Below are 22,818 nucleotides of genomic sequence, written 5' to 3' on the forward strand. Positions count from 1 at the left end.
AAATATGTATTTTCCCATGGCCTTAGGCGACCCCTGTGTTTTGGTCGTTCGACCCCCGCCGGGGTCAAGACCCACAGGTTGAGAACTGCTGCACTAAATCAACTGCAGGTGTCAGTCTCCCACTCTGTCTCCACTATAATTATATTTATTAGAACATTTTTATCACCCCCCAAAGTTCCTTTTTTGTTCATTTGGAGTTAATCCCCCCCCCCAGCCATACCCCTACCTCACCCCTAGAAAACACTGATGTTTTTCTACTATTATATTTTTACCTTTTCTAAAATTTCACATAAATGGAATTTTATAATATACAGTGTCTGGCATAATGCTTTTCAGATTCCTTCATAGCTTTGCAAATATTATTTGTCCATTAGTAATTGCTGAGTAGCATTCCACTGAATAGACAGAGCCCATTTCATTTGCCAGTCGATGGACGTTTGGGTTGTTTCCAGTCTGGGCTCTTACAAATAAACCTGCTATGAGCATTCACAGACAATCTTGAGATGGATGTATGTTTTCGTTTTTCTTGGGTAAATATTGAGGCACGGAATTACAAGATTATATGATAATTATATGTTTGACGGATTATTTTTCCAAAGTGGCCATACCATTGACATTCCCACTAGCAATGCATAAAAATTCTGGTAGATTCGTTTACTCATTACTTAGTATTATTACTCTTTTTAATTTTAGCCTTCTAGCGAGTATGTTATGATACCTCATTACAGTTTCATTTTTCATTTCTCTGATGACTAATGACATTGAGTGCCTCATCCTAACTTTATTTGGCATCTGTAAATCTTCTTTGGTAAAGTGTCTGTTCCAATTTCTTGCCATATTTTAATTGAATAGCTTGTGTCTTGCTGATTGAATTGCAGTAATTCTTTATACATCCTGAAAATAAGTTCTTTCCCGGCTGTATACATGGCAAATATTTTTTCCCCTCTGTGCATAGCCTGTAATCTTAACCAGTACTTGCACTGCCTCTCAGCATTGACTGAAACGATTGAGGAGTTTCCGCAGGGTGATGGCCCCTTCCTACCAGCAGTTATGGGCTTTCCAATGAATAAGGGGTGAAGAGAACCCTGTTGAAGTTTTATTTGCAGATCCAAAGTTCACCTTTTCACTCCTAAATGGATCTTTTCTATTTGGGCACAGAAAAGAAAAGTCTTCTCTTGGAATTGAAGAATTGATGAGTTCACAATCACAGCTGTGATTATGTCTGAACTGTCTTTACCATTTTGAAAATAACTGATGCATCCCAGCTCTATAAACACTGCCCTGTGCAACTTGCCCTAAAGCATCCTGTTTTTAATTTACTAGTTGCTGTGTTTCCTGATGGAAAAGGACAGTTTCTAGCAGTTAGAACTAGAGAAGAGTGGGCCTCCCAAAAGGAGAACTCCCAGAAGAATTATCCATTTTGTTGATGGAGATATCCTGGAAGAATATAGCACTGAGGAGGAGGAAGAGGAAGAAAAAGAACAGAGAACGAATTCAACCCTTGACCCTGTAAGCTTAGAATGTTAATATTAGTGAGCATGGGGTTGAGTGAATAAAAGATTAAGCCAGACAAGGTTTGTAGAAAATAAAGGTTTAAGCCAACTCCTGTGTCTCCCTATTTGCTCGCTAGATACATAGATAGCCCATAATTTTGATGATTTTAGTTTTCTCATCTGTTGGAAAATTGAACATACAGCATTTTGAAACCTGTACCCAAAAGACTTATTAGTCACTCTACTTGTTATTAATTACTCTAATGTGATTTCTCTCTCTCTCTCTTCTTTTTTTCAGTCTAAACTTTCATGGGGGCCTTACCTATGGTTTTGGGTACAGTGAATAGCAAGCACCTCGTTTTCTAGTAAGTACCACTGAGATTCTTTTTCTGTTATTTTTTCTTTTTTTCCCTTCTTTTGTTATTTTTTTCTTTTTTTTTTTTTTTGTTATTTTTCCCCCCATATAGACTTATAGACCCTCAGAGTGAGATGGGACTTCCAATGGTTTAATCCACTCCATGGCATTCTAAAGAAGTGATTATCTGGAGTGTCTTCTAGAACTATACTTAAACTTGGCCCAAGGTGTGGGACCTCACATCTTCGGATACACCTTTCCAGTTTTCCCAGCTCTTGTTAGTAAATCCTGTCTCACATTGTGTCTTCCTTTCCAGTTCTTCCCATTGATACTACTTGTCTTTTTTAAGGCCATACGAAACCAGTCTAGATTCCTCTTTCACAGGACAGAATTTCAAACATTTGAAGCCCATAGTCAGTCTTCCCTCAGTTGACTCTTCACTTGAATAAACTCCCAAGTGTTTAGAAACTATTGTTTTAAGTAAAAATAATAATGAATAACAAATATAAAAAAAATAAAATAATCAATAAAACTATTGTTATATGATAGACTTCCAAGTTGTCATAGTCACTCTATTATAAACAAAAACTTTATTGACCCCCCTTCCCGAGACATAATGAATAGGCTAAGTGACTATTTATAACATGAAATGACTTATATTTTCCTTGACTTTCACCAATTTTCTTTAAAACACTGTGCATATGACAGGAAGGAAAACAACCTTAAAAACCTGAGGAACTATAAGATACAGCTCTTAGGAACTGATCTTCATTCATTCAGTAAATAAACATTTCCAGGAGAAACCTTTGGGAAACCACTCATTATTTCTGCTCCACCTTTATTCATGACTGACAATCACAGTGCTGGGTTCGCAGGCCCCCTTGTTACTGAGCTTGAAGGCAGACCAGGAAGGCCTGAAACTGCTGTTGGAGTTGTCTTGATGCATGGAACAATTTCTGGCATGGGTCTTGGTAACACTGGAGTGAATTTTTACTGTAACTTGAAATATATTCACAGCTAATATACTGGTGGATAGGCATCATCTATTCTAATTGCTCAGGACCCATGCTGTTCCTGTAGTAAGTACTTTGAAAACCTCTATTGATATAGTCCTCTGGAAAGGATAGTTTGAATGTCATCCCATGTGGAGATAAAAGATTTCACAGCCCTGGCTGGGTGGCTTGTCATCTTGGTGAACTGAGGTTGTGGCTTCAATCCCTAGTCAGGGTACTTATAAGAAGCAATCAATGAGTGCGCAACTAACTGGAACAACTCAGTGGCACAGTGAGTTGATGCTTCTCTCCCTGCCTCTCTAAAATCAATGGAAAAATTAAAAAAAAAAAAGATTTCACAAATTCCCTTTGAGTCCTAGAATTTTTTGAACGTCCAGAGCAAGTGAAATCTGTTGGCAGCCTTGAAGTCAAAGGTACTGATAGACCAACTGCAGGCAAGTTCAAAATCTTGGCACCTCAACTGACTTTAAGCTTTCGTTATGAATTCATTTTACCCAAGTGCTTTGTTCTTTTCTTAACAGCGTGTGAATTCCTTGGTGGGAGATTTGCAATCTTCTTTGGTCTTAGTCAACCCAAATATCAGTATGTGTTAAAGGAGTATAGTAGAACACAAAATACGGTATGTGACATCCTGATGGGGACACCAAGAGCCCCGAGATGGGAAGGTTCAGACCACCCACAGGAGTGTTTTCCCACTCAGCATTCATGCACAGCAGGTCCTGGAATAACGTTTCACATAATGTACCCTACTAGGAAAGTGACAAGAAGAGCAAAGGGAATGGATCAAAGGCCCAGCCATCCAAGGTTCCTAATGAGAAGTGCCATCTGAAAGCCGGGGGCCAAGCGTATGGAACAAGACAACAGGACAGCATAGAGGGTGGTCCTCCGAGGAGCGCCTCCTCCAGGGAGGGTTTGGCAGCAGATTCCAGCTCCTAATGGGAGTCAGGGCTATAGTTTTCCTGGACCTTTGTTCCTTGGTCATTGGCTGCCATGGCAACAGCACCACTGGTAGTGCTCCTAAGCCAGATCTGAACTTGATGTCCTTGTGCTATACTCTCCACCATCCTGGAATTGCAAGCAGTAATGAGAATAATTGTGGATTCTTTCTCAATATAAGCCCCCCAACCCAACTCCACCCCAGCAATACAAGTCCTGTTGGTCAGCTGTGGTCTATTAGTATTGACATTTGCACAGAACTGGAAATGCTTTAAGGAAACTGGGTCTTGGAGTTTGGGGGCTAAAACTCTTTGTCATGGGCAAGGGTGCAGAAAAGAAACTGTGCCCCAGAAAAATACTTGGGCATCACAAAATCTAAATAAATCTGCTTTCAGCATTTGACATAAGGTGTGTTCTTCCCAATAACCACCCTGTCTTAGTTGGGGCTTGCTTTACAACAAGCAAACATTATTAATAACTCTTACTGTATATCAAAGTCTTTAGGAATTGGGTGCATTTTCCCCAAATCAATTAAGAATAAACAATCTAAGCTCTAGAAAAAGTATTTGGAAAAAATGGGATGATTTTTTTGTTTATTTGACAAATTTTTAAAGCCTGGTTGTGGTTTTAAAATTTTTTAAAGGTAGCACAGGAAAGCATAGGGTTTGGGCTTACAGTAGTAAGACCTGAGTTCAAGTCTCAATTTTACCATTTACAGATTGAGTGATTTGGGGTGCACAGATTGCGTGATTTGGGGTGTCCAGATTTGTGATCTCAGTCTCTTTCTTTGTAAAACAGAGGTGGCATTTATTTGTTCCACATGGGTTATTGTTAAACAAAATAGAATAATAAATGTGAAAACACTTTGAAAAGTGTGAATATTAGTTAATAATTAATGGCTGATAGAGATAGTTAATATTGATAGTTCCCAAAGAACCAGCCCTCTGAAATCCTTGCTCTGGTATAGGCCCATTGGCTCTGGGCTTGGCCATGTGATTTGCTTTGGCCAGTGCAATGGCAGGAGGTGTGATGCAGATGGAGGCTTGATTAGGGCTTGCACGTGGAGACTTGTCCTCTTAGAAAGACCCATGTTTTAAAGAAGATTCAGCTAGACTTCTGAATGGCAAGAGGCCACATGGAGAGAGTTCTGGGAATTCTCTGAAAATCCCTCTATTGGAGAATTCATCAGCCAGCCACTGGCCCTGCCCTGACAAGGCAGTTGAGTAACCTTGGTCCCTGCCTTTGGAGAAATATTGCCATTGGGTAGTTACAGCTTAGAATTATTCAGATGTCTTGAGTCTCCCAAGAGCCATGCCAGTGACCCTGCCACCCATGACCCTTAACTGCTCCAGAATCCTGGTTACCCCTAACCCCTCGGTACCGGAATACACAGTATGCACCCCTTCAGCAGTCTTTGGGCTCCAGGACTTCGATGTCATGGCCCAGCCTAAACACCTGAACATTCTCCTTGGCGGAAGGGACATCCCTAATCCCCATAGCATGATCTGAGACTGAGGGTGCAAAGGTGGCGAAAATCACTCCCATTTAGAAGTGCTGCTGATGGGGACTCAGGCTTATCCAGGAACCAGGGCTTGCAGATGTTGCATTCCAGTAGTTGTAGGTCCCTCGGAGCAAGACAGCAGAGTTTTCTTGGTATCAGGGGAAGCAAAGCCTTTGTGTAGTGCGAGCCTGGACACTGGCAGATGCCTGGTTTTTCTCCAGAGTCAATGGTAGGGTCTCTTCCTCCTCTGAACAGGGTCCTGGCCCAAAACTGGGCCGCCACCTGTCGCCTGTTGGGTATTCCCCACCTCTTTCTGCCCCAGAGAACTGTCGAACCTGCATGCGCAGTTTGCTCTTCTGCAGCAGGCTCCCTCAAGCAGAGGCCTCTGTGGCACCACGACTCTTATCCAAGGTCAGCCCTTCCTTGCCCTGCCTCAGGGACACTTTTGAGTCCCCACCCCAAGCTCTGCCTATAAGGGCAGTAGGTGCCATTGGTAGACTACCTCTTGGAATTATCTAGAGTCTCTGGGTCCCCCAAGAGTCCGCACTGGTGACCAGGCCGCTCACGACACTTGGACTGTTGTAGATTCCTGGTGACCCTGAAGGGCAGCGCACATGCAGGGCAGCACGCACCTGCTCGGGGGTCCTCAAATGCCAGGTGGGGTCGAACTACCTGGATGGAGATCCACCTCTGTGGAGGAACCCATTCCAAATGCAGTCGGACCCTGGGGCTACAAACAGGGCGACAGTCATTCCCTAATGAGACTTGCTGCTGATGGGGACCCAGGCCTCCAGGAACCAGAGCTCCCAGTTGTCTCTCCTTTCTGGAAACCTTGCTCCCATCAGTCAAGTCTTCAGGGTTCCCGGGGTTTAAGGCTCCCGGGCAAGCTGGAACCTTTGCACAGGAGTGGGTTTGATCATCGGCAGTGTTCTCAGAAGATGACCTTCCTTCAGCCTGCATGTGACAGCAGCGTGGGCCAGCAACAGCTGCTACAGCCTTAGGAGAGACTGCGCCTGCGTCTCCGAGGTAAGCCGCCCCTGGACTTCTGACTCATGGAAACCGTGACATCATAAGTGTTTGTTGTTTTAAGCTGTGAAATATTGGCGATTTTTGACTCAGCCAAGGATAACTGCCGTCTATTTTTATTCCTAAATATGCATAAGGACACAGGTACTCATCCAAGAATCATCATGCTCTCAGAGGGCCAGAGTATTATTGCCTTACTCTTCAAGGCAAGATTGACTTCATGGAGCTGTGCCTCCTACCCTTACTGTGTTGTGTTGAGGGCTCACCCAGGCCACCATGTCCTACAAATTTAGTATGTCTGTTTCATTTGCCACCACTATCAATTCCCACATTTTCCATTCGCTGATTCATCCAGATGGGTCTTTGATGTAACAGGGAAACATTTCTCTGTAATATCAGTCATGAGCATCCCCTGCAAAAAAAAAAAAAAAAAAAAAAGGTTTAAATTAAATACAACTCTTTAGTGTTCTCTTTTACTCACAAATCCATAGCCATTTTCCCAAAAGCATGATCATAATATCAAATTGTCTCAGTAGGAAAGGATTCTACCATTAGCCATGCTCATAACCAGAATGAACACTCCCCAGCAACAATCTAGAGAATGGTATTGTTCTTGTCATCAGTCTAGACACCTCCTCTTTTAGGGTGGGTTCCCTCTTGGGCCTTTTTTTGTTCTTTCATGCTTCCTAGCCTTGGTCATTATCATCCGTCCATCCTACCTCATTTTCATGTCTTTGAACTTGGAGTAGGACAGGGGTCCCCAAACTTTTTACACAGGGGGCCAGTTCACTGTCCCTCAGACCATTGGAGGGCCGGACTATAAAAAAAACTATGAACAAATCCCTATGCACACTGCACATATCTTATTTTAAAGTAAAAAGGCAAAACGGGAACAAATACAATATTTAAAATAAAGAACAAGTAAATTTAAATCAACAAACTAACCAGTATTTCAATGGCAACTATGCTCCTCTCACTGACCACCAATGAAAGAGGTGCCCCTTCCAGAGTGCGGTGGGGGCCGGATAAATGGCCTCAGGCGGCCGCATGCGGCCCGCGGGCCGGCCGTAGTTTGGGGACCCCTGGAGTAGGAGTTGTAGTCTTAGTCCTTACCTCCCAGAAGGCATCTCTACTTTTTGTATATTTATGGATGCTAAACAATATGTGGGGGGAAGAACATTGGTCAGCTCTATGGGGAAGCTACTAAGATTCAATATGTTGGGAAAGGGGCAGCCAACTTCCTCTTCCAGCAACAGTTAAGCCCTAAATTCTTATCAAGCCCAAAATATCTTCAATTAAGCAAATTATGTAGCAAAACATCTTTTTGAATCAATAAACTAAATTTAAACGATTTTCTGGGTTTTGATGTTTTAGGTTATTGCCACATTTCATTGTGTGTAATATAGATAAATCAAAGTTAATTTTATTATTTTTCTTTCTAATGATGAAGTCATCTAAATGTTAACCTTTACGTGGGAAATGCAGAAAGTCTCTAGTGATCAGAGAATCTCTCTGGCAAACGCACACAGGGTGCCCACCCTTCATCTCCACTTATGAATCATTTGACTGTCGTGCCCTGAATGAGCAGCCTGTCAAGAGTTGTTTGGGTCTTTTCATCTTTGCAGGCTTGTTGGTGATGATGCCTTTCAATTATCTCTGTAAAAGTTTCCATCCTCAGCCAAACTGCACCACCTCCAACCACAAGATATAATTATTTTTTATACCTACAGCAAAATGAAATGAACCAGATATTTAACCATTTTCCTTCTCAGGCACCTTGGGCAGGTTTGCCAAGAGCTAGAAAACACAGTAATCAGATTTTCGGGCAAAAGAGGGAAGAAATGGGCCCTGGCTTGGTAGCTCAGTGGATAAAGCACCATCCCAGCACACTGAGGTCACGGGTTCGATCACATAGAGAAGCAGCCAGTGAGTGCACAACTAAATGGAACAACTCTCTCTCTCTCTCCCTTCCCCTTTCTCTTTCTTTCCCTTCTCTTTTTCAAATCAATGGAAAATTTTTAAAAAGAGTTTTAATTCTCTAGGTTTATAATCATTATTACCATTCAATCAAGTTTATTTAGCATTTCATAACATTTAAAGCATTGCTTAACTTGTTTCTGCATCTCAGAAAATGTTTAGAGTAGCCCAGCTGGTTAGAGCAACCTCCTGATACAGTGAGGTTTCAGGTTCATCCCTGGTCAGGGCACATATGAGAAACAACCAGTGAATGCAGAAATAAGTGGAACAACAAACTGATGTCTTTCTTTCTCAAATCCATGAAAATAAACTCGTACATTCTCATGCAAAAACACTTTTATCTTGGCTTCCCACGGTTTACCCAGTGAAGTCCAACATCCTAATATTTATGAAGAGGTACCTGGGCTTGTGTTCACACTTCTCACGGATTAATGGTGATCACCTAGAATTGCCTAACTGAGACCTGGAAGTCTTCCGCTAGCTGGCTGTGGGACAATGCATGAATGACAGACAGACCCCATGGTTCCCAGCAGAGGCGTACAGTGAGCGCTTGGAATCTAAGAAGAGAACATATCTTCAAATTTGAAGGGCAAGTGTAGTGAGTTTTCAGGAGCAAGGGAACCTAGACTTTAATTCCAGACTCTCCAGCCATTAGCAGAATGGCCACAGGCCAAATATCAGACTTGTCCTTCCAATAGGGATAATATATAAAAACTGGCTTCCCTAAGAAGGGTGAGATTCACTGAGGTTCTACATGTGAAAGTATTAAAACTCTGTTCACACGACACCATCAGTATTGTCTATTCCATTTGGTCCCTTCAACCTCTGTGGGATAATCCTAGAAGCAGAAAACTATACAGTGAGAGTATATACTACAGATTATTCCTCTGTTCTTCTCTGCTTTCCTTCCCACTAGAGTTAGGACTCTATGGAAAATGGAATATTGAAATTCAATCTCTCCCCTCCAACACATACACACACACACACACACACACACACACACACACACAAACACACACATTTATATGCAGCTGTGGATGGTTCAAGTTACCTACTATCTACTGAGACATGTCATTATGTGGAAAACAGACATATGACTCCAGTGCTGTCCTCAGGAAAGTGGAATGTTCTTGAGATACAATTTCATATCAAGGGGGCAGCTAAGTCAAGGGAGCTGGCGCAGGAGTGTGTTTCCAGAAACTTCATTCAGAGACCCATCAAAGCACAGGTCCTTGGCTACAGGGTCAGACTCCATGTGAAGAAAGAAGACAGTGCTAACAATGGAAGAGGAATTGATCAGAGAGCAATGAGGCCAAGGAGATGGATGAGGGATAATCTTCATTTTGAAAAGAATCGGTCTAGAAAAGGCTGGATTAGGAACTCTATTCTGAGTCAGGGTGAACTAGAGAGGTTACCTCTCATCTGGTCCCTGGGCACCAAGCAACTAGTTTTGTCTTTGCCTGGAAAGGTAAGAAGGGAAGTTACTTGAGGTGGATTGGCGTGTCTACGTTGTCCCAGTCTGAATGTGTGTGGGTGTGAGTGGCCCTGTTATGGAAGGGCGTCCTGTCCAGGGTGGGTCCCACCTTGTGCCGTGCGTAAGCTGTTGGGAGAGGCTCTGGCCGCCAGAGATCCTGAAATGGTAAGCAGGTTGGAAAAGACTGATCTTACTTGTTTTTGTGTGTCCTTCTGAAATGTATGTATAGCTCACATTTATTCCAGTGTTTAATATTAGAAGTGTTCTGCATTTTACTTAGAAATTTGAGATTAGAAATATGCTATATTTGTGATCAGAAATACGCTATAGGAAATTAACACTTGCTTATGTCAATTAGCCCTCAGAAACATTGGTTTTGTTTTGTGTATTTTCACGAAACATTGCTGTTTCCAAGAACCTATCGGTGATGTTAAGTGAGGACTTACTATGTCAGGCAAATGGAGTCTTAAACCTGCTGGCTGGTTCTGCTTTAGAAAAGAGGCACAGATCACCTTCACATTAATTAGAAACCTGAAGTAGGAAGAGCAGAGAATAATAAGGAGTTGGGCAAATCAGATTCTAGTTCTGACTCAGCCACCAGGATGTTGTGAGTTTGGGTAAGTTATTTCCTATCTCTGGACTTGGTTTTCTAACCTATGAAATGAGGAGTTTGGACTAAATTAGCTTTTCCCATAGTATATTCTTCTGACTGTTATTAAATTTTATATTTAAAAAGGGTCTGAGATGTAATTTTTTGGAGGAGTTCAGTTATACAAAATGAAAAAAAGTTTCTTCTCTACAGGACTTTTTAAGGTGTTTAATATGCTAATGTGCATTGTTAAGCTCCAAAAGGCAGATATAATACAGTGTGTCCATAAAGTCATGGTGCACTTTTGACCAGTCAAAGGAAAGCAACAAAAGACAATAGAAATGTGAAATCTGCACCAAATAAAAGGAAAACTCTCCCAGTTTCATACCTATTCAGTGCAGTTCGATATGGGCTCACGTACAGATTTTTTAGGGCTCCTTAGGTAGCTATCCCGTATAGCCTCTACAGACTCGTCACTGACTGTTAGCCTACCAGAACGGGGTTTCTCCACTAAACTGCCGGTTTCCATCAACTGCTTATCCCACCGAGTAATGTTATTCCTATGTGGTGGTGCTTCATTATAAACGCGCCGATATTCACGTTGCACTTTAGTCATGGAGTTGAATTTAGCGAGCCACAGAACACACTGAACTTTCCTCTGTACCGTCCACATCTTGACTGGCATGGCCGTGGGCTGCTCCGCTGTATACACGGTGTTACGTCATCATCTGCGCATGTGCACATGCTGCCACATCATCCTACAGAAACTGGGAGGGTTTTCCTTTTATTAAGTGCAGATTTCACATTTCTATCGTCTTTTGTTGCTTTCCTGTGACTGGTCAAAAGTGCACCATGACTTTACGGACACACTGTATATACAATATTTTCCAGTGCATTTGCTTATCAAATCACTTGTGCATGGTGCATTTCAATAAGTAGCAATCTGAGGAGCTTTTTTGAGAAACACTAAGCCAGATAATCCTAAAGTGTCTTTTAAACCTAATATTCTTATTCGATCAAGCTGGAAGATAACTAAGAGAATGGGCATGTGCCATGTGTAAACGACACGTGGAAGTGGGAAATGGTTTTTCTTTTTGTCCACATCTTCTTTAGCCCTTTCTCTCTTTTTAAACAGTACCAGCATGCCTGCTGTCGGCCATGCTGGAAACGCAGGAACTTTACAAGCAACCTTGACTCTCAGCTGTCAATCTAGCCATTGCTAATTCCTGACAATGCATCCTTTATGCTAGCTCTGAAACTCATTTCCATGTTGGGAACTCTGCTTACAGGCCTTCCTGGTGGACCTATTTCTTGATAATTGCTTTGCTGGTGGAAATACTGAAAATCTCCTGAACTAGCGAGGGCATGAAAAGGCTCTCGCACTCTCTCTCCTTGTCTACTGTTGACCTTGATGCCAGAGTTTTTCTTTTAAGCCATGCATCTAATCAGGTTACTCTCCTCCTCAAAAATCGTCAAAGCTCCCACTGTTACAGAATAAAATTTGAAATTATTTAAGGTCATTCAAGGTCTAGCCCTAACTTATTCTACCATTTATTTTTAAAAATTTATATATATATATAAATATATATATATATTGATTTGAGAGAGAGAGAGAGATCAGTATGTCCCACTTATTTATGTCTTTATTGGTTGATTCTTTTTTTTTTTTTTTTCTGAAGCTGGAAACGGGGAGAGACAGACAGACTCCCGCATGCGCCTGACCAGGATCTACCCAGCACGCCCACCAGGGGGCGACGCTCTGCCCACCAGGGGGCGATGCTCTGCCCCTCCGGAGCATCGCTCTGTTGCGACCAGAGCCACTCTAGCGCCTGGGGAAGAGGCCAAGGAGCCATCCCCAGCACCTGGGCCATCTTTGCTCCAATGGAACCTCGCTGCGGGAGGGGAAGAGAGAGACAGAGAGGAAGGAGAGGGGGAGGGGTGGAGAAGCAGATGGGTGCTTCTCCTGTGTGCCCTGGCTGGGAATCGAACCCGGGACTTCTGCACGCCAGGCCGACGCTCTACCACTGAGCCAACCGGCCAAGGCCTTTATTGGTTGATTCTTATCCCCTGACTGGGGATCAAACCCTCAACCTTGGTGTATTGGGACGATGTTCTAACCAACCAAGCTACACAGCCAGGGCTATTATTCTAGCTTTCTTATCTCTAAAGGCCAAGCTCTCTGCTCCTTAAACACATCTTATTCCATGCTTTTTCATCTTCGTGAATATAATTTTTTCTCTTTAGATTTCCCACCTCTTATCTCTCATTATTAAAACGTATCTCCAATAAAACATCTGTATCATTCAAGACCCAGCTCTCCACCCACCTCTTCTTTAAAACTTCCCGAGCATTCTCATTTAGCTGTATGTCTCTCGTCTCTGAACTTCGTTAATACCTCCCTTATCTCATGTGTACCCTGCCGATATGATAGTGATTTTTAAACTTGTGCCAGTCATTCTTCCGATAATTAATTGATTGAACAGGAGTACTAGTGAGTGACTGGACTAAGCTCATTCAAGAATTATGCTCCAGAAACGGGGGAATACAAAACATGGATAAGATCCTGCAACCAATTCCTTGGTTTCCCCAGCACAGCTCTAGGTGCTTAAAGAGAAGACTCTGTCCATCACAGATTGCCCATGTCTTGCCTGAGCAGCCATGAGCAGAGCATGCTCAGCAGGTCCCAAGTGCCGCTGCTGTCACTGCTCCTTTGGCCCACGTGGTAAGATCCTCTCATTTGAGGTCTTTAATGTTCCTTAAGACCCATTAAAAACACCTGCCCTTTGATCAAAACCTCCAGAGCCTTGTTTTCAGATGCATCCTATTAAGGCTCTGGAACAAGCCTGCACTAAACACACCACAGATCCTGGTGCACTTACTGGAGTATTATTTACTGTAACCTCTGTGAAGTGTGCAATAAACACCCAGAAGTCCCCAAAGCTGTAGGCTGGAGATGCAGCAGGAAGATAAATACGCTTTGATGACATTTTCAATGGCTGGTAATTTCGTGCTTCTACAGATACTCTACAAACACAGCTGTCAGAAGTGCATTGTGTAAATCAGATGCTAATTAAATTAAATTCCCACTAGAATTAAGACAGCGAAGTATTTCATCTTGTTTCCTTGCAAACTTAGGCCTCTCCATCCAGACAGCTGGAGCACTGGTGTTTCAGGTACGTGGGAAGCAACAGCTGCAATGAAGCAAAGCAACTGCTTTTGGAATTAAATTGCCATTGGTATCAGGGAAGCACTGGCATTCTGGACAGCCTTGGCCATGTTAGAAATGCGAACGATCTAGCAGAACCTGAGCTGGACTGGGAAAGAAGAGAACTGGGTTCTGATGTCAGTTTTGGCAGAATCACTTCACAACTCTAAGCCTAATTTCTTTTGCTTTCCCCCACCCACCTTCCTCCTTTCCCTTCTTCCTTCTTTTCTTCTACTGAATATTCATTGAGTGACAGTGTACTGGGTCCTGGAGACACAAAAATACAAAGACACTCCCTGCCCTCTGGGTAAGAACCCGAAGCAGGACACCGTGATCTAGGTATGTTCCATGACTTACAGCTCTGTCATTCCAGATACAGACCATCATTCAACCAGCAAGTAGGTGATACCAACTCTTTCCCAGTGCTCTGTCCCACCTCTCTGCTGAAGGTTACAGAAGACACATCCCTGCCATTGGCCTTCAGTTTTTAGTCTAATTAGAAATAAAAGCAGATGTAAGAAAATAGTACCTAAATTATGTAGAGAAGTCTTGAGGCTGAATCTTGTGTTAGGAAGTCATTCAACAAACGCTTTTCTTTACTCATTCATTTACTCATTCATTCATTCACGAAACAGTTACTAAACACCTATAAGTGTATTAGGTTCTGTACTGTGTGCCGGGGATAACAAAGGGACAGCCTTTGTCATCAAAGAGCTTCCAGTTAATTGGAGAGGCAAATACCGAAAAAGTTAATTATAATAAAATGTATAATAGAACCACTAGAATAAGACACAGGAGAAAGAGGTAGGTTTTAAAAAACAAACTCTCTAGATGGTAGACATAAGGCTATTCTTTTAACTTGGCTGTCTTTAATAATAAAATCTGGGAAGTGGAAGAGATACATGGTGTCCCCAAAGAGTTGGGAGTGACTTCTGTTTGGGGTTGGCAGCAAAATAAGATGGAATAGGAGCCTCCAGCCAAAGTTTTCTCTTTCCCCTTGGGGCCTCAGTGTGGGTGGGGATGGGGGTAGGAGGTCTGTAGCGACAGGTGGAGCAGGGAAGAGACAGAGAAATCTTGGGAATGTAAGGAAAGCTGGCAGAGAGGACTAAGCCATCTGGACTCTCACCAGGATAAGTTGCTAAAATGCAGAGAGATCTGATTTGTCACCCCAGGCAGCCTTGGTATCTGGACAGAGAAGGAACTGGCACAAGTCTTCGATCTGATTTGGACAATTTACGAATCTCATAAACTGTCTTCCCAGAGTGTCAGGGATAGGAGGAGGGTTAAGCATCTAATGGCCACACTCGGTGAAGTCTGTTCCAGGGCAACAAGGCTCCAGATGTCTCCAGAACAGAGGGAGAAAAGGCTGTAAAGCAATACATCGGAATGTTACTGGCTAGATGCTAATTTCCAGATCTTTGCAGAATTCAATGAAGACCAGGGGATGGTTAATTCCTTCCTGCTCTTGAAAAGCAAGGGAAGACTTCGTCTCTAGGTTTATAAACCAACAGATTTTAAAAAAAATATATTTCAAATCTCTGTTCTATGATCCTTGAGTGTGTGAAGAGAAAAGGATAGAACCAGAACAAAGATACCTCCTACAGTGATACCTAACAACAGTGGTTGAGAGGAGAGACCAGGAATGCTGATTGATAAACTGGCTCTTGTGAAGTGCCTACTGTATGCAGGCAGAATGGCCCGGAGCCAGGAGCTGTCACTGTGGAATCACCACATTGTCCCACTAGAACCCTTTGCCCTAACCTCGACGGTGCAAACAACTACAAGTGTCCTGTTTCCTTCCATGTCAGCGTCTCATTTCTCCATTAGGAGATGCATCTGAAAAGGGAGTCATCGATTTCACAGTTCCTCGGCATCATGGTCAAGACCCATTAAGTTCTGAAATTGATTCCATGAGTCTCAAACATTAATTTTTTAAAAAATGAAGTGGCACAGAAAAGAAAATATAAAAGTCAGGAGTAAAGATAGGTCGTGACATTTTTGTTTCAGTTATAGGTGTTTATGGTGGGTCTCCATGATGAATATATATACTTCTTTCTCCAGGACAAGGTTACAAAGTTTGAAGAACACTGACCTATTTCATTGCACTGGAGTGTGCAATGGTTTCCAGTCATGGACTTATTGAGAGCGAATTATGAATGATAAAATCTTGTTAAAAGAAGGGATTGTTGGCTGTGTTTCTTTAGGCATACTGTCAAACATGCTCACAGAACAAATAGATGGCAGAGGATAAGTAGACTGAAAGGCTTGTGATCAGAGAGTTTTCCTGAATAATCACTTCCATGAACTGGGCATATCACGTGGCAGTTGTTGAAGCTCAGAGTAATCTTTGTTCAAGCGTGTAGCTTCCCATCACTAATTACACCCATCCTCATGTCATTTATTACACTCACCAGCTATAAATCATTTTCTCCCTCTTCTCTCAAGACACCCTCTCTACATTTCTTAAGCCCACATGCAATCATCAGAAAACACATTTTATAAGTCTCTGGAGTGAGGAATGTAGTGGTAACAGATGATGAAGTGGTGTTATGAATTATTTAAGGCAGCATACATCATGAGTGCCTGAAATGAGAATTCAATTTTTGAATGGTATAGTTCAGAATCAAAATCCCCAGATAGGTAAAACCTAAAGTACGATACAATTCCTGTATGTGTATTTTCTAATATAATGCTGACTAGGTTGTTTGTTTAAATCATTTTCCAACCCAGGAAGGCAACAGAATCTTGCAGTGTGTGCAAAGCAATTTTTTAGTCTTTTGGCATGTGCCATTTGATTTTGAAGAATGATATTTTTATAACTTCAAAGCAGTGTTTCAGATCTGATATACTCTGGGAGCTCAAAGATGCTTAAGTGAAGAGGCCATCCATGTGCAGTGGTAGTCAACCTGGTCCCTACCGCCCACTAGTGGGCATCCCAGCTTTCATGGTGGGCGGTAGCAGAGCAACCAAAGTATAAATAAAAAGATAGATTTAACTGTAGTAAGTTGTTTTATAAAGATTTATTCTGCCAAACTTAGCGAAAATCCGACATAAATTATTAGGTAAGTAATTATTATTATTATATGCTTTAACTTGCTGTAACTCTGCTTTATAAATTTTATAAAGTAAAGTTACTTCCCTACTGGCAATTAAGGGCTAAAACTTCATAAGGTAGAGGAGTCACGGATAAGACCTCCCCACTTTCAGTGCCTTTGTGTGAATGAGAGAAAGACGCCCCTTGCAAAGGATGCTGCCCGCAGTGCTTGGCCTGAAGAGCGGAGGCTGCACTTTTGCTTCTGCTTGCCCCTGGCTGGATGCTTGTAGCAGGCACAACCTACACACACAGACACAGTAGCCCTGGTCACAGTGAGACAAGAGGAACATAAGAGAGGCACGATGTCAATGGAGTTTGAAGAGGGTGGGGTGAAAAGAACCACTTCTTTTCATGGACCATTTCTGTGACAGAGAGCAAAGGGTATTCAACTCTGCCAACAGCCTAGACCCTCTGTTCTCCATCTGCCTCAATTTCATTCAACAATACTTGTCTCTGTTACCAAATGACACATGGCATAGGAGAGTACTTTGTAAATTATTAAGTACCATACAAATATTAGTCATCATTGTCACTCCCACCAGCGGAACTGGTCCATTTCTATAACTTGCTTTCCTCGCATACCAGACTGCTGTGAAATCCTCACAAAGACACTCATTGAACAGTCCCCATGTTGTTGTTGGAACTGATCACTAGGTGTAGCTCTTTGTCAAGATAACATGTTTTTAACATTTCCCCTGGCTCCAATATACTTTTAATTTTTTGTAGAGTGGCTGAGATTGTTTTTTCTCTGTTTGATTTTAAGAATAACCCATTGTAATTCTTAAAATATGTATGTTTCCAATAACATACAGTGAGATAATTCAGAGTCAAGAAAGGGAGGTCTCTCCTCAATTCCTATTTCATCCATTCAGCAAATATTTATTTAGTGTTATATCTGAGCCAGGCACTGGATTAGGGACTGCAGATACAACAGTGAAGAAAACAGACAAAGGCGTCAGTTACTTACTCTGATTGCTCTTTCTCAGACAACAGATCCACATTACTAACTTCCGGTTGGGGAATTAGCTAAACAAACTCACTTGTCTTTCTGTTTCCCACATTGAAATTCTCCCAAGGTAGCATCCATGTAGCTCACCTGCCTTTCAACCTCATCATATTTATATTGAGACCCACATCTTGACTTGAATGGAACCATCACTCATTCTCTTGGGTTACCAAATCAAAAGCCTCACTTTCCTTGAACTGCTCTCCGCCCTTTTCTTCCCCTCCCAACTGATTGTCACATCTAAGCTTTCAAACAGGTCTTCCCCATCATCTTCTTCCCCAAAGCCACCACTCTCATTCAGATTTCTTGCCTGGGCCGTGGTAAGATTCCTAATTGCCTTTGCTGACTACTTTTCCTCTTGCCTCCAACAAATCCTCTACACATGTTGACAAAGTGATTCTTTTGAACAGTACATTTCATCATATGACTCCCATCTCTATTCTTTATTCTAAAAATAGTTAAACCTCTCTTTAGCATCTAAAGCTCTTTCCATCATTTGTTCCAACCTTAATAATCTGCATTCTACTTTAAATTAACAAAAAGTGAGTCAAGAAATATTTATGTGTCAGACATTGGGCTGAGGCATGTGGAATAGAAAGATACAAAGTAAACCAGACTTCTTCTCCCATGATAAGCTGAAGAAGGTTATTAAATAAAGTGTTATGAACTGAATTGTGTCCCACCCCTTCACTCCTCCACCTGGGTACCTTCTAATGTGACTGTATTCAGAGACAGGGTTTTTAAAAAGTCAATTAAAACCCTGGCCAGAGCCCTGTCCCCATATGTCAAGGTTACAGGTTTGATCCCTGGTCAAGGCAACATACAAGAATCTACCAATGAATGCATAAACAAGTGGAACAACAAATTGATGTTTCTCTCTCTCTCTCTCTCTCTCTCTCTCTCTCTTTCTCTTCCTTTATTTCTCTCTAAAATCAAATAAAAATTAAAAAAAATAAGAAGGTGCCCTGGCTGGTTGGCTCAGTGGTAGAGTGTTGGCCTGGTGTGTGGAAGTCCTGGGTTCGATTCCTGGCCAGGGCACACAGGAGAGGCATTTATCAGCTTCTCCACCCTTCCCCCTTCTCCTTTCTCTCTATCTCTCTCTTCCCCTCCTGCAGCCAAGGCTCCATTGGAGCAAAGTGGCCCAGGCACTGAGGATGGCTCCATGGCTTCTGCCTCAGGTGCTAGAATGGCTCTGGTTGCAACAGAGCAATGCCCCAGAGGGGCAGAGCATTGCCCCCTAGTGGGCTTGCCAGATGGATCCTGGTTGGGCGCATGTGGAAGTCTGTCTCTCTGCCTCCCAGCTTCTCACTTCAGAACAATACAAAAAATAAAATAAAAATAAAGAGGCAATTAAGGTTAATTGAGGTCATATATAGGTGGGCCCTGATCTAATATGACAGGATGACAGGTGTCTTTATAAGAAGAAGGAGTGACACCAGGGAGGTGCTCATACAGGGAAAAGGCGATGTGAGGACATAGCAAGAAGGCTGCTCTCTGCAAGTCAAGGAGTAGAAAGGACAGAACACAGTAGGCTTTCTTTTTATTAACAGAAAAGAACAAATAATATATTCTTATTAAAAGTTCAAGCAAAAATGTATAATTGCTTTTATTCTAGCAGAATTTCCCCCTTGTTCAAATTAAGTAAATATTTTCCAAGCATCTCCTGTATGCAAGTCCCTGTAATTCGTGCCTGAGGGAATATAAAAATAAGTGAGAGACAGTTCCTTCTATTGAGGTGCTTTCAATTGGAAAAAAAATAGATAACTTAAAAATACAAAGACTCCTAAATGTATCTGGGGGAGATGGGACTATCAGAAAGGCATGTGCCCCCCAAAATGGCATGGGAGCCAAGAGGAAAGGTAAATCAAATCAAGTTTGGAACAGAAGTTGGTGATGACATTGGCCTTGGAGGATAGGTAGAATTTTGATAACTAGAAATAGGAGGAAGAAAAGCAGCAAGGGCAAAGCCATGGAGACTGGACAGAACTGAACACAGTAAGAGAACAATCAATAATACAGCAATAATAATGCACCATCAGGTTCACAAAAGAGAAAGATGTTAACCACCCCCTCCTGTGGCTCCGGTATACATCCCAGCACCCTTTCTCCAAAATTTTTTTTGTATTTACTTGTTGCATTCATTTGCTAGGGTTGCCATAATAAAATGCCTCAGAATGGGTGTCTTAAACAATAGCAGTTTATTTTCTCACAGTTCTAAGAATTGGAAGTCCAAGATCAAGGTGTTGGTAGGTTTGGTTTCTCCTGCAACCTTGGTGTATCTGGATATCACTCTAACCAACTGAGATACCCAGTCAGGGTCTGAGGACCTTTTCTCTATTTCTTGCTAAATGGGCCTGACCTGTGGTGGCGCAGTGGATCAAGCATCAACCTGGAGTGCTGACATCGCCGGTTCAAAATCCTGGGCTTGCCCAGTCAAGGTACATGTGGGAGTTGACGCTTCCTGCTCCTCCCCCCTCCTCTCTCTCTCTCTCTCTCTCTCTCTCTCTCTCTCTTCTCTAACATGAATAAATAAATAAAAATAATTTAAAAAAAAGATCTAGGCTCTGCTTTAAAACTCCAGGGCTTCTAGAGGACAGCTTCAGAATCCCCATACTTCCTCTCCATCACAAACAAGTAATCTTAACCCTAAAAGTTCTCCTTTTCTATTTTTCAGCTAAACCTTAACTTTTAAAGAGTAATTAAAATATCCTTAAAGAACTTTCCAGTATTAACTCCAGCTTCAGTAATTCTGGAATAAAATAGGGGGGAAAAAAGCTACCTGTTTTGCTGTGTTGTCCTGTTAACACAATAGTCTTCATATAAAGCTAAGCTGGGAAATTTTGTTATTAGCTCAATGGAATTCTATGCCACAGTAAAAGAGGATGAACTGCAGTCACTCCCCAACAGTTGAGATAAATCTCACAGATGTAATGTTGAGTTTAAAAAAAACTCAAAAGAGTGCATACTATCTTATTGCATTATCACAAAGTTCAAGAATAGGCAAAATTCTAGTTATTGTTAGGATTAAATGAATAGACACATGCAAAGTCTTTGGAGGAGTAGATTAATTGAAACTAATCAATAAATGTAAGCCACTTCTTTTATGATAGGGGGCAGTTACTAAAACCCCTTCTGAAATAAATTGGACTCATTAAATGGTCTTAACGAAGAACCCTCGGTGCCCCGAGGAAAGCATGACAAATGAGCCTCTACTAAGGTTGACTCAACCAGAGAAGTAGAGTGCCAGGTCTTGCAGGCAGAGGTGATATTGGAAGTAAAATGAGGCTCCCTGCAGGGCAGGAGGTAGCGAAGGGGTGGGCAATGATGATCAATACTGACTCCAGTAAGGGTGGGAGTCGGGGGAGCCTAGGAAGTTATTTCGGAGAGGAGAATGAATGGCAGGGTAGGAGAAGCAGGAAGGCATGTGTAGTAAATGCTCCAGAGAGGGACTTAGGGGACACCCCTGCACCATAGCTCCATCAGTCTTCCTCACGTTATCCCAAATAAATAATGCTAGGGCCATCACCCCAGAGTTTAAGATAAAAAACTACAGGTTTGCTTTGGAAACAGCTTCAGAAACAGTCCCTTGTCCTATTCTAAGCCTGATCACTGCCAGCGTGTTCCTCCTCCCTTATGTGGAATCCGGAGCAGTCCCTGGGTCTTTGATCCCTTGTTCCCTAAGGCACTGGCCCCTCTTCCTTCTGTCTTACTTAGATGCTCTATGAGGCTGATGTGATGGATAGGACTGCATCCCTTCATCTGGTTCCAGAGTTATGTCTCCCAATGCAGCTGTCAGCTGCATTGTACTCAGTCTGGCTGTGTACTGAGACCGCAGATACACTGTGAATGCTTGGGTCTCTTCGTGATCTCTAGTAAGAATGTATGCTCAGAAGTGTTGAGTAACAAAAAATATCATTAAAAATAGTTGGATCATTCTTTTTTACTTATGGTTCTCCCTTTCCACTACTCTCCTTTTACTCAGGAATTTTTAGATTCAAAGCAACTGAAATAGTGGTTTGGTGGTTTATAATAGATATTATCACGAAGGCTTTGAAAGTGCTTTCTAAAGTACTGTCTTCCTTATACTTATATTTCAACATATAAATGTAAAAATATCCCCATAGAGTGCTAACTGCACTTAAACTGTCATTGTCAAATTAATGGACAATCACCATCCCAAAGTAATTCTAATCCACAGCAATTATAATGGCACCATTAACTTTTTTTTCAAGATTTATTATACACGAGAAGAATTGTAACTCAATCATACTTCAACAACTTGGCTCATTACATAATTGCACTCTGAAACTCGTGACTGGTGACACCATAGATATTTAACAAATACTATTTGATTTTCTTATCCTGATCATGTTTCCTTCTTCCTCATCTTTAAAAAAAAAAAATACAATGCAGTGAAGGTGTGGGCGTGGAAAAGGAAGTATAAACTATGCATTACATTTTATATAGGAAAGGATTAATTCAAAGTATGTTTTGGAATAGAAAAAAATGCAACCTTAGGACAAATTTGGTTGGCATTCCTCTAGCTAAAATAAGCAAGGCCTGACTCTTACACTCTGTAGACCTTGCAAATGGCCTAAGGTGAGAAGACATTTTGAGTTGGCCTGGATAGTGTGGGTTTCGAAGGACTAGTCTCACAAGTTTGCCCATTGATAAACTGATCTATACAGGGTATACAGTAGTCCCCCCCTTATCCACGGGGGACTTATTCTAAGACCCTCAGTTGGTGCCTAAAACTGCAGATAGTACCATACCTTACATGTACTGTATATACATACCTATGATAAAGTTTAATTTATAAATTAAATGCAGTAAGAGATTGCCTTCAATAACTAATCATAGAATGAAACAATTATAAAAATACCCTGTAATAAAAGTTACGTGAATATAGTCTCTCTCTCAAAATACTTTCTTGATGTGAGATGATCAAATGTCAAACCTATTCCTGGATCTGCAGGACCATCCCTTAGTTGCAGTAAATGGCCAGATGTCACTCGTTTCAGGGAGTTCCTTACTGAAGCCTTCCTATAGGCTCAATGCTTTCTGGCACAACATGTTTCCATCAATTGAAACATGTCTTCTGGCCCTGGCCAGTTTGCTCAGTAGTAGAGCATTGGCTCGGTGTCTGAAT

At 41.9% G+C, this 22,818-nt stretch overlaps 1 protein-coding gene across 1 annotated transcript; it reads left to right on the forward strand.

Annotated features, from left to right (window-relative positions):
• Nucleotides 1–1,338: 1,338 nt before the first annotated feature.
• On the forward strand, nucleotides 1,339–3,797 carry FAM177B (family with sequence similarity 177 member B). Its single transcript, XM_066360139.1, is given in 4 exon segments — nucleotides 1,339–1,509; nucleotides 1,792–1,858; nucleotides 3,383–3,480; nucleotides 3,615–3,797. Coding segments are annotated over 4 exon segments (519 nt in total).
• Nucleotides 3,798–22,818: the final 19,021 nt, after the last annotated feature.

The sequence above is a fragment of the Saccopteryx leptura genome, chromosome 1 (genome assembly GCF_036850995.1).
Source record: "Saccopteryx leptura isolate mSacLep1 chromosome 1, mSacLep1_pri_phased_curated, whole genome shotgun sequence".
Classification (NCBI taxonomy): Eukaryota; Metazoa; Chordata; class Mammalia; order Chiroptera; family Emballonuridae; genus Saccopteryx; species Saccopteryx leptura.